Source organism: Nannospalax galili, unplaced genomic scaffold, assembly GCF_000622305.1.
Source record: "Nannospalax galili isolate Female #2095 unplaced genomic scaffold, S.galili_v1.0 scaffold35, whole genome shotgun sequence".
NCBI classification, from domain to species: domain Eukaryota; kingdom Metazoa; phylum Chordata; class Mammalia; order Rodentia; family Spalacidae; genus Nannospalax; species Nannospalax galili.
Window position 1 is genome coordinate 791,142 of NW_008336449.1, and position 11,293 is coordinate 802,434.

The 11,293-nt window shown below is 51.0% G+C and overlaps 2 protein-coding genes across 5 annotated transcripts in view; one reads left to right on the plus strand and one right to left on the minus strand.

Moving 5' to 3' along the window:
- Ndor1 (NADPH dependent diflavin oxidoreductase 1) overlaps positions 1-7,794 on the minus strand; it is a 9,030-nt gene extending 1,236 nt beyond the window's left edge. The window contains exons 1-12 of one of the 4 annotated variants that reach the window (XR_003849254.1): positions 7,582-7,794; positions 7,251-7,328; positions 3,738-3,835; positions 2,232-2,330; positions 2,048-2,149; positions 1,720-1,929; positions 1,274-1,416; positions 973-1,193; positions 786-893; positions 579-693; positions 294-443; positions 78-167 (exon numbers count right to left, since the gene is read on the minus strand). Coding sequence is in view for 3 of the 4 variants with exons in the window: in XM_029562588.1 (XP_029418448.1) it covers positions 78-196; positions 294-443; positions 579-693; positions 786-893; positions 973-1,193; positions 1,274-1,416; positions 1,720-1,929; positions 2,048-2,149; positions 2,232-2,330; positions 3,738-3,835; positions 7,251-7,328; positions 7,582-7,716 (1,578 nt within the window). In the remaining variant the exon portion in view is untranslated. Of the gene's footprint in view, positions 1-77; positions 197-293; positions 444-578; positions 694-785; positions 894-972; positions 1,194-1,273; positions 1,417-1,719; positions 1,930-2,047; positions 2,150-2,231; positions 2,331-3,737; positions 3,887-7,250; positions 7,329-7,581 lie in introns of all 4 variants that reach the window. The other 3 variants (XM_029562588.1, XM_008831212.3, XM_029562589.1) reach the window with 3 other exon arrangements.
- A 26-nt stretch (positions 7,795-7,820) lies between these two features.
- Tmem203 (transmembrane protein 203) lies at positions 7,821-8,731 on the plus strand. The gene has a single exon (XM_008831215.2). The coding sequence runs from the start codon at positions 8,015-8,017 to the stop codon at positions 8,423-8,425; it is 411 nt and encodes a 136-aa protein (XP_008829437.1). The 5' UTR covers positions 7,821-8,014; the 3' UTR covers positions 8,426-8,731.
- Positions 8,732-11,293: the final 2,562 nt, after the last annotated feature.

Sequence of the window (11,293 nt, forward strand, 5' to 3'; positions counted from 1 at the left end):
GGGGGGGGGGTGGGGGTGAGGGGTGTTGAGTTTGAGCCATCTTCACTCCTGCCCCACTAGCTTCTAAACATACTTACCTGCTCCCGGGAGAAGGCTGTGACTAGGGTCAGGTAGCCCCTCTTCTCCAGTTCCTGCCACTCAGTCTGCCAGTAGAAGTCCTGATCCCGCTTTCGGCATCCAAAGAATAAAAAGTTTCCTGGGGTACACAGGGTGCTCCCCAGTCTGAATTCAGGCCCTTAGGATTCATCCAGACCACCCCAGTACTCAACCTGCCCTGGGACCCCTATACTTACCAGTCTGGCCCTGGGCTACACGCTCCTGAATGGCTGCTCGGAAGGGGGCCACACCAGTTCCAGGCCCCACCATAATAACAGGTGTGTCTGGTGTCTCTGGGAACACAAGGCCCCCAGGCCGCACCCATAGGGGCACCCGGACAGGTTGTGCTGCAGGAGGGATATAACATGAAAGGGACTTAGGGGACCAGGCTGAGGCATGCACTGAGGTCCAAGCCCAGCAGCAGCAGGGTCACAGAGAAGCTTGAGGCCACAGTCTCCTCAACCCCTAGAAACAGAAATTACCTTGCCCAGGATCCAGAGATGCCAGCCAGGAAGAGCAGAGGCCCCGGCGGGGCTCCTTGAGGCGAGTCTGGTACTGTACCACAGCTACAAGGATCTGTAGCCTTGTGGGATGAGCCTAGGGGGACAGAGAGTGCCCTGTCCTGCTAAGCCACTCCTGCTCGCCACCCACCCCAGGGAGTCTTCAGGTCTGCTCAAAGAGCCCCTCACCAGTAGGGAAGAGGCGATGGAGAAGGCCCGTGGGCGGATCTGTGGGATGAGGTCCAAGAGGTAGTCTGGTGGAATAGCGCAAGCCGTGTGTGGGAAGTCACATAGCACCTAGGTAGAGGGAGTCTTAGCAGGGTGCTGGTGTGCTAAGTCTCAGAGGCCTACACCACTTGCCTCCCCACCAGCTCACCTCCAAGATGGTCCTGCGAGGCCGGTTACAGTACTCCCAGAGCTCTTCCTGGCCTTGGGCAGAACTGAATTCCAGCAGCTTCTCCCGTTCCAGCCCATGTGGGGAGAGACAGGCTAAAAGCTCAAAGAAGGAACGGCGAGGCACACTGGTGATGTCCAAGTACTGGGACACAAGATGCTTCACAGAGCTGGGCTGGGGCAGCCCTGGTGGGCAGGGGACACCTACAGGGGTGGCAGGAAACGTGGTGGGCTAGAATGCCAAGTGGTGCCTCAGATCGTAGGGCTTGCAGACCCACACTTACCTGGTTCCCGTGACTGAAGCAGGAAGAACTGATCAGGGTCCAGGCCCAGGACGTGGCAGAACTTCTGGATGTGGGCCTCTGAGTTGGAGGGCAGAATTAACACCACATCACCAGCAGCAAAGCTGTATGAAAAGCCACTAGAGCTGTGGGAATGGTATGGGAAGAGCAAAGGAGCTGCAGGAAGGGAAGGGATGCATACTTTGGAGGAGAATGAAGAGACCCAGGAAACTGAAGAGGAAGAAAGTGACTATTAAGGGAAGGCTGGGAATCTCTGGGTAGAGGCCTCCAACCTGCTGAGCCACCTACTCCCTTGCTTTGGCAGACCCTTCTGAACCCCGATCTACTACCTACCTTTGTCCTGACCACACTGACTTCCTAGGACACCTGGGCATCCTGTCACCCCTACCCACCTGCTTGAGGTTCTGTACTCTGCTTGGACCCCTCACCTGATACTGGAGTCTGTGATGTCAAACTCTATCAGCCGAACATCCTGGAAATGTTGGGAGCCAGTGACCCTCTGGTTGGTGACCACAGGTGCCAGGAAGGGCTGTGACTCTGATGGGGGTCCCTGAGGCACTGTGCTGGCTATACTTGGCCCCTCAGTGCCTGTGCTAGGGGCCTCCTGGAGGAACTGGAAGGTGAACTTGGAAGGCAAGCTGTAGGGGAGAATGGAGGTAACAGATGTGGGCCTCTTTTCTGGGACCACTCAACCAAACCTTGGAGGGGACTAGGTCAAGGCCTCCTGGCACTCACACACCCAAGGCTCATACTCACGGGACTCCAAGAGGGATCTCAGGGAGGTCAGGGGGTACTGGGTTCAGACCCAGTACCTTCTCCCACAGGTCTCCCAGCCAGGGGTCAATGGCAGCATCAGGCCTAAGAGAGAGCACAGGCATTGGCCTCTGCTGGCCAGAGCCAAGATGGGGTGCCATGGAAGGGCACTGCTACCAACACTCACCCTAGCTCATGCTGGTCATCACCCAGACATGGGGGCAGGAGGGCACTGCCCCCTAGCTGCAGCAGCCGGCGGTGCAGCTTCTTAGCCACAAAGTTGAACCTGTGTGAACAGCAAGGCTGCCTGAGCCTGGGCTGTCCAGTGAGGAAAGGTGGTTCACCTGACCTCAAAGGCAGAACAAAATGGTACAGAGACTCCCTCAGGGGGTTCCTCCTGTAGTGGTACACACTGGCAAAACCCTAGGATGGGTGAAGGCCCTCAGCATGCTAGGGGCTAGAGATTAGGGCAGCTACCAGCACCATGAATAATAGCCTCAGATCTCCTGGAAGGTACTTATGAAGGAGATGGTCTCATCAGACCAACTCTCATCCTTGAATGGGACCTGGAACTGACCAAGGCCCTGGACGCCCTGGCCAGAGCTCTGGTCACTCTTGGGGGTGGGAAGCAGATGATCATGTATTCTTGTAAGAGAGTTTCCTTTCTTTGGTCTATAAAGGCTCACTGGTCCTGGTACCAGCCTGCTTTTTGGAGACCACATCCACAATTGGACTCCCTCCCACCTGCCCTGTGCATGTACACACTGTTAGTGAGCAAATCTCCAGCAGATCATGGCCATCACCATCTTCCCATTTCTATTCTTTTTGTTTGATTTAGTGAGACAGAATTCCACACTGTAGCCCAGGCTGGCCTGGAACTTGTGGTAATCCTCCTGCCTCAGCCTCCAGAGTGCCATCATGTTCAACTTTCATTTTCTGTTCTTTTAATCTGAGTAAGAGCCCTGACAGGCATATAACTTTTGAAGTGCTGGATGACACTGGGCCCTATGGACAGGCTGTTAAGCTTGTTGTATCTTTTAGCAGAAATCCCTCATTATCACCTTACTAAATAATACAAAGAGCACTACTTGCTCAGGATGTGGATGTGCCATGAAAACCCTGAAAGAGAAAACCTGGTGGCTGTCTCCCTGCCCAACACGTCACTTGAAGGTAAGCTGTCCACCTCAGTGCTCTTTCTAAGTTGTGAATACTTCACAGTACATGTTGTTGAACTCCATCATGTGCTGTGATGGAGTACTCGCTGCTCTGAGCCTAACCCCGCCCTGGCATCTGTAGTAGTAGTCTGCCACCCTGTTCCCTCCCTCCCTGGGTGCCTTTTAAGTGCCAAGTCCTTATAAGGATCAGGGTGACAATAGGGAGTCTCTGTAGGTAAGAAAACGCCAGGACTGGCACATGCTTTTAGTCCCAGCAATCCAGGGGCAGAGGCAGGCAGATTTCTGAGTTTGAGGCCAGTCAGGGCTACATAGTGAGACCCTGTCTCAAAAAAAACAAAACACAACCAAAGCAAACCAAATCAAAAAACCCCACCAAAACAACAAAAGAAAAAACAGCTAGTGCCATTCCAGGGCCACATGGTCTACAGACGTTGGGCACACAAGGGCTGGGCTACTTGTCTCTTTTCTTGACCTTGAGAACTGTTTCTGTCTGGCCAGCATGTCCACCCCCTACTCACTTGGCATATGAGGAGTCCCCGAGGCCTAGGACAGCAAAGTCCATCTGACAGAGGGAGGTAGATGGCAGGCTTTTCCGGAATATGAACCTCCAGAAGTTCTGTAGCCACAGGAAACCATGTTAGGACTCCAGCTCAGGCTGGTCTTCTGTCTACAGCCCCAGCAGGGAGAGGATGATATGGAGAGATCTTTAATAACAGGCTAGAACTGTACATTGGCCAATCTGGATGTCTCTCCTTTGCATGGTGCGAATTATATACCACGAAACCTCACACAAAGAACACTTACCCTAACTGTGGAAGTACTTCTACAGGGAGACCCATAGCTCAATGCCCTTTGCTACAGGTAGTATTCTAGTTAGTAACCAGCCTGCCACCCTCTTTCAGTGTACTTTTAACTATTCTTATCCCGACCTAAGTGAATTCACTCACTGTCTACCAATTGCTTCCCTACTACTATCATGGTTAGATCAGCCAGTCTACTACAGGTCAGAGATGGGCTGTGTTCTGCCTGTCTGAAGATACCGATTCATTCATGCCCTGCTGGGCACATTATATGTTGAAAACCAGCCCCCTCAAGCCTTGGGCTAACACCAGGTCCTGCCAGCTTGGTGAGAAGCCAGTGCCACCTGCTTCCTGCTATTTGTCCTGTCAGCCACTAGGCCATGCTTTGTTCCTAACAGCTAAACCCACACTCTGTGGGTGTCCTTTTAGTCTCAGCAGGGCCCTCTGTGAGCATGTGGCTATTGTTTCAAGCTGGAGTCTTGTCTGTAGGTTCTGGGACATGGTTACTTTCCTTGATAACCTGCCTACTGTCTTTCTCATTTTGGCACTCCTGGCATGATCTTTAAGTTTTGCAATTTCTTTTTCTCTACTTTTTGACTTGTTCTTTGATACAGTTCCTAAGAAAACTTAGTCAGCTGTATCTTCCATCCCATTAAAGATCTTTTCTTGCTCTTCCAGCTCTGCCCTACTTTGGTAGTGGCCTTGCCGCAAGGATACTACATCCACTTGGGAGTTCTATTTATCACTGCCTTTGACTGAGGTCTTTAAGCCGGGTGTGTGTGTGTGCGTTCGTTCTATCTGTACTCACAAAGCTGATGGAAAACATCAAGGACACACCTGTAACCCAATGAGTTTCACCATTAGGGATGGGCAAGGACCTGCCTGTTGGACCTTTGCTTATGATTCCACAGCATTTTATTTTATTTAAAAAAAAATTACAGTTTTAATGTGTACAAGTGTATTGCTTGCATGTACTGCACCTGTGCTGTGCAATGCCCATGGAGGTCAGAAGAGGGCATTGGATCCTTTGGAACTGGAGTCACAGACATTTGTTAGCGGCTGCCATGTAGGTGCTGGGAATAGAACTCAGGTCTTCTGGGAGAGCAGCCAGTGCTCTTAACCACTGAGCCACCTCTCCAGCACCTCCATAGTTTTTGTTTGTTTGTTTTGTTTTTTGGTCTTTTTGAGACAGGTTCTCTCTGTAGCCCCAGCTGGCCTGGAATTCACTATGTAGACCAGGCTGGCCTTGAACTCACAGAGATCCACCTATCTCTGCCTCCTGAGTGCTGGGACTAAAGGCATGCACCCACCTCCATACCCACTTCATAGCTAATTTTTATTTAATTACCTTCTTTTTCTTTTCTTTTTTTTTTTTTGGTGTTTTGCTTTTTCTTTTCTTTTATTTTTATGTGTATGTGTGTATTGCCTGCATGTAGGTAAGTGCACCTGTGTGCAAGGCCCTCGGAGGACAGAAGAGACTGTCTGATCCCCTGGAACCGGAGTTACAGACGGTCGTTAGTTGCCATGTGGGTGGGTGCTAGGATTTGAACCCAGGTCTTCTGTAAGAACAGCCAGTGTTCTTAACAGCTGAGCCATCTCTCCAGCCCCTGTTTTGCTTTTTCTTAAGAGAGGGTCTTCCTGTAGCTCCAGCTAGCCTGAAACTCCCTATGTAGACCAGGCTGGCCTTGAACTCACAGAGATCCACTTGCCTCTCCCTCCCAAGTGCTGGGATTAAAGGAATGTAACACCATTCTTGGTTTACTTATTTTTTAAGATGGGGTCATGGGGCTGGAGAGATGGCTTAGCAGTTAAGAAGAATACTGTTCGTGCAGAGGACCTGGGTTTGAATCCCAGCACCCACATGGCAGCTAACAATTGTCTGCAACTCCAGTTCCAGGGGATCCAACAGCCTCTTCTTTCTTCCACAGGCATTGCACAACACAGGCGCACTTACCTACATGCAAACAATATAGGCATACACGTAAAATAAAAATAATATTAAAAAAAAAAAGCAGTAGTTGCTCTTCCACAGGACCCAGGTTCAGTTTCCAGCACCCACATGGTAGCTAACAACATCCTTAACTCCAGTTCCAGGGGATCCGACACCCCTTTCCTGGTCTCCTTGCATGGTAAGAGTGTACTTACATATATGCAGGCAAGCTACTCATACACATAAAATAAAAATACATCAAGAAAAAATTTAAAAGACAGGGTCTTGTTTGAGCCTGGCCACAGACTCATGGTCTTCCTGCTTCAACCTCTGAAGTACTGGGATTGCAAGTATGTGCCACCATACATGGCTGGGGTAGGTTTTGTTTTGAGATAACTTGTCATGTAGATGAGGGCACCCTTGAACTCCTGATCCTCATGTTTCAGCTTTTCTAGTGCTGTTGATTACACCACTTGAGCACCTCTTCCTGGTGGTGGGAATTCTCTAGCACTGTTCTTGCTCTTTGTAGACAGGTACTAATGCGTGCCACAGTGTCAACCGTCAACCCACAGTTCTTCACTCTTCCCCCCCCCACACACACTCTGTGGCTTGGCTATCCTGAACTTTCTGCTCTTCACACAGGCTAGACTGCCTTCTGTACAGGCTGCTCCCTTTTCTGTGTCCAGCCTCCACCCACCCTCAGGACTGAACCTATGCTTCTTCCAGAAAGTTGTGCCTCATCCCCCTAACTCCCAGATCCTACCTGGCTCTTCCTCAGCATCAGGTATTTCCTGGTATAACTGACCATTACTCCTGCTGGTTTTTTTGAGTATATGCTTCATGAAGGTGGAAATGTGGCTGCTGGGTTCATGGTTGGGCTCCTAGGACTGGATGGTGCCAGAGAAGCTAAAGAATTTGCCCTTGGCAGGGCGTCGTGGTGTACGCCTTTAATCCCAGCACTCAGGAGGCAGAGGCAGGCGGATCTCTGTAAGTCCCGAGTTCAAGGCCAGCCTAGTCTATACAGCTGAGGCTACAGGGAGAGCCTATCTCAAAAAGACCAAAATAAAAAGAATTTTCCCTTTCTGACCTCCACCGGCATTGCACAACACGGGTGCACTTGTATACATGCAGGCATAACACTCATGCACATTAAATGAGACAATAATAATAACAAAAACCAGTATCTCTCGAAGCTACCTCTTACATGCAATCATGTATTGAAGGGTAGCCATTTCCTGTACACCTTGGGACTCTCAAGGCACCTCTCAACCAGGTGAGGGTACACATCAAGCCAGCCTTACCTTCATGTTGTCAGGAGGGTCTCCTTGGCCTGTGGTCGCACAAACAAATATCACCAAAGGTTCCTTAATCAGATCCGCCTCACGGACAAAACACAGGTATGAGTCAGTTCTCTGGCTGCCAAGATCGGGCCCCCTCCCTTTCTTTACTCCTCCTTCACCCCGGTGACAGGGCAAAGGCCTGGAGGAACCCCGGCGGCATCCAGGCCTCTCTCTTAGGCCTCAGCCTCATTGCCAAGCCTTTCCTTCCCTTAAATCCGCCGGAGCTAAGGTCGGCACTCTGGCAGCCCCCACCACCAGACCTCGCCAAGTCTGCGCACAGCCCAAGTCTCACCACCGCGTAGGCGTCCAGCGCCTGCACGCGGCAGCCCATACGCCGCCGCCGGGCCTCGCGGCGCAGCCTCTCTGCCTGGTCCTCAGCTGTGCCAGTCTGGCTGCCGAAGAGCACCAGGAGCTGGGGGGCCCGCATCTCGATCCACGCCGGCCGGCCAGCCGCACAACCGCCACCGACTTCCTCCTTCCACCGCCTACCGGAAGTGACGCATTCCGGCCGCGCCGCCGGGGCATGGCGTGCGGGCGCGGCGGTCGACCGCTGGCGGCTGGTACAGGCTACCCTGTCCGAGACGGAGGAGCGGAGGAGCGGCGGGACTGGGGGTCGGGGTGGACGTGGAGGTCGCGGCGGGCGCCAGCCAGGCCCGCGGACGGAGGGGGCGCGGCCGCGTGTGCGCCACTGGGGTCTGGGCTGCGGCCCTTGGCCCGCTGGCGCGATGCTGTTCTCGCTGCGGGAGCTAGTGCAGTGGCTGGGCTTCGCCACCTTTGAGATCTTCGTGCACCTGCTGGCGCTGCTGGTGTTCTCCGTGCTGTTGGCGCTGCGAGTGGACGGCCTGGCTTCGGGCCTGTCGTGGTGGAACGTGTTCGTGCCTTTCTTCGCGGCCGACGGGCTCAGCACCTACTTCACCACCATCGTGTCGGTGCGCCTCTTCCAAGACGGGGAGAAGAGGTTGGCTGTGCTGCGCCTCTTCTGGGTCCTGACAGTCCTGAGCCTTAAGTTTGTCTTTGAGATGCTGCTGTGCCAGAAGCTGGTGGAGCAGACTCGAGAGCTCTGGTTCGGCCTGATCACGTCTCCAGTCTTCATTCTCCTGCAGCTGCTCATGATCCGCGCTTGTCGGGTCAACTAGCCTTGGGCCAGGCAGAAGACGGAGCACAGCCCAGCCGGAGTGCTAGACCTCCCGGTGCAGGCCCTACTTGATACCACACTGGAAGAGAGGTTTGGTCTGAAGGCAGTTTCTGCTTGTGCCCAGTTTAGTGTCCGGTTTTCTCTGTCTGAGATTGTTTCCTCAGCAGGACTTAGAAGTGCAGTCTTGATTATAAAATTTATTTCCTGTTATTCATGCTCTGAGGTGCCAGGTATATTGAACTCCGCTGACAGATGGAAACTGTAAATGTATAATGTATAATAAGTAAATGTTCTGATGGGCTCTGAATATTTCCCGTGGTGATGTACTCCTTTACAAAGCGGCTTGTTCAGCCAGCAGCACTAACCTAAGAGCTTACCTCTATCTGTCCAGACCAGACTTCTTTTATGGTTGAGCTCTGAAAATGTAACAGAGTTGCATCTCTCCTGTGTCTTGGGTAAGAATGGACTGTTCTTCATCCATCCAGGCAGAGACAGCAGAATGTTGGATATCTTTGATCTGCGAAAAGAACTCTGGTCCCAAGGCATTGCTTGGTTTCCTGGACCAACAGGCTACAGTTTCACAGACTTTTCCACCATCTGTGGCAGGCACCATTAGTGCATCTGAGAGAGGCCTCCCTAAGGGACCAGAGACAGGAACAGGTGCTCTGATGCTCATGGGCATGAAGTCCTATTCATGGGAGCTTGCGAACAGCCTGGGTGTACTGGCCTAAGATCTTTGGTTTTATGTTGTTCAGGTGCCAAATGAGAACATTTGCTGAGATGGAAAAAACATACTTCTTGAAATCAAAATTGTGCTTGGACTTCTCAGTATTTGAGTAAGATGAATGCTGAGATGCTCCTTGACATATGAATGACTGGTCAGAGTTGAGGTTGTAGGTGCACCAGGATGTCTGGCTAGAGCATGATGGGTGGTAAGGGACTATTTTTGGAAAGTTCCTGTTTCTTGTGTTAGGAGATGAGCAACTTGCACACACATATCTCCAGCTGGAAAAAACAGATTCCACTTTCTAGAGTTTATGTGACACCAGAACTCTTGGCTTTTTGCTGATGTGTGTTCATTGGTGAGCCCTGATGGCACCCTGTCAAGGAGAGATGACAAACAATGGCCTGAGGCCTATTTTTATATGGCCCATGAGATGAGAATGGTTTTTACATAATTCTTTATTGTAGCCAGGCTTGGTGGTGCACACCTTTAGTCCCAGCATTTGGGAGGCAGAGGCAGGCCTGGTCTACATAGTGAGTTCCAGGCCAGCTGGGGCTACTGGGAGACCCTGTTTCAAAAAGACAAGAAAAAAACAAAATTTTATTGTGTGTATGAGTGTTTTCCCTGCATGTAAGTATGTGCAATCCCTGAAGACGCCAGAAGAGGGCATCAGATCTTCTGGAACTGGAATTAGAATGATTGTTAGCCACCATGTGGTTGTAGAGAACTGGATCAGTGCTCTTTAACTTCTGAGCCATCTCTCCAGCCCCTCCATATTTTAAGAAATATTTTATTCTGGGGTGTGGTGGCACATGCCTTTAATCCCAGTGCTCGGGAGGCAGAGGCAGGTGGATCTCTGTGAGTTCGAGGCCAGCCTGGTCTACATAGCGAGTTCCAGACCAGCTGTAGCTACAGGAAGACCCTATCTCAAGAAGAAGAACAACAAAAAAGAACAAAAAAAAGAAATATTTTATTATTTTATTTTATGTGTATGAGTGTTTGAGTTGCATGTATGTATGTATGTATGTATGTGCACTGCACCTATGTTGTACAATGCTTGCAGAGGTCAAAAGAGGGTGTTGGATGCCCTGGAACTGGAGTTAGAACAGTTGTTAGCCACCATGTGGGTGCTGGGAATCGAACCTGGGTCCTCTGCAAGAGCAGCCAGTGCTCTTAACCACTGAGCCATCTCTCCAAACCATATGTGTGTGTGTGTGTGTGTGTGTGTAATTTTTTTTTCTTGAGAGTGTCTCATGGAGCCAAGACTGGCCTCACTCTTGCTGTGTAGTGAAGGATGACCTTAAATGTCTGACCCTCCTGCCTCTATCTCCCAAGAACTGGGATTACAGGTGTATGCCACTACACCAGTTTTATGTGGTTCTGATGAAACCCAGGGCATCATGCATGCTAGGTAAGCTTTTACCAACTATGTTTTTTTCTTTCTTTTTTTTGCCTTTTTGAGACAGGGTCTCCCTGCAGCCTCAGCTGTCCTAGAACTCACTATGTAGACCAGAGCCTCGATCTCACAGAGATCTGCCTGCCTCTGCCTCCTGAGTGCTGGGACTACAGGCGTGCACCACCATGCCTGGCTTACCAACCATGGTTTTGTTTTATTTGGTCTTTTTGAGACAGGGTCTCTCTGTAGCCCCAGCTGTCCTGGAACTCACTATGTAGACCAGGCTGGCCTTGAACTCACAGAGATCCGCCTGCCTCTGCCTCCCAAGTGCTGGGACTACAGGCGTGCGCCACTGCGCCTGGCTTCCAATTATGGTTTTTACATTAAAAAAATTATATTTATTTTGTATGTACGTGTGTGTGTGTATGTGTGAGAGTACAGGTGCAGGTGTGTGCCGGAGTGTGCATGGAAGTGCTTTCTTGCCACCCTGTGGGATCCAGGGATCAAACTTAGGTAGTCAGGCCTGTTTGAAAATGACTTTACCTGCTTAGCCATCTCACTGGGTTTAGTTTTTACTTTTTTATTTTTGGGGGGGAGGGGTTTGGGACAGGGTCTCCCTGTAGCCCCAGCTGGCCTGGAACTCACTATGTAGACCAGGCTGGCCTTGATCTCATAGAGATCTGCCTGCCTCTGCCTTCTGAGTGCTGGAATTAAGGCGAGTGCCACCACACCTGACTTGTAGTGTAGTT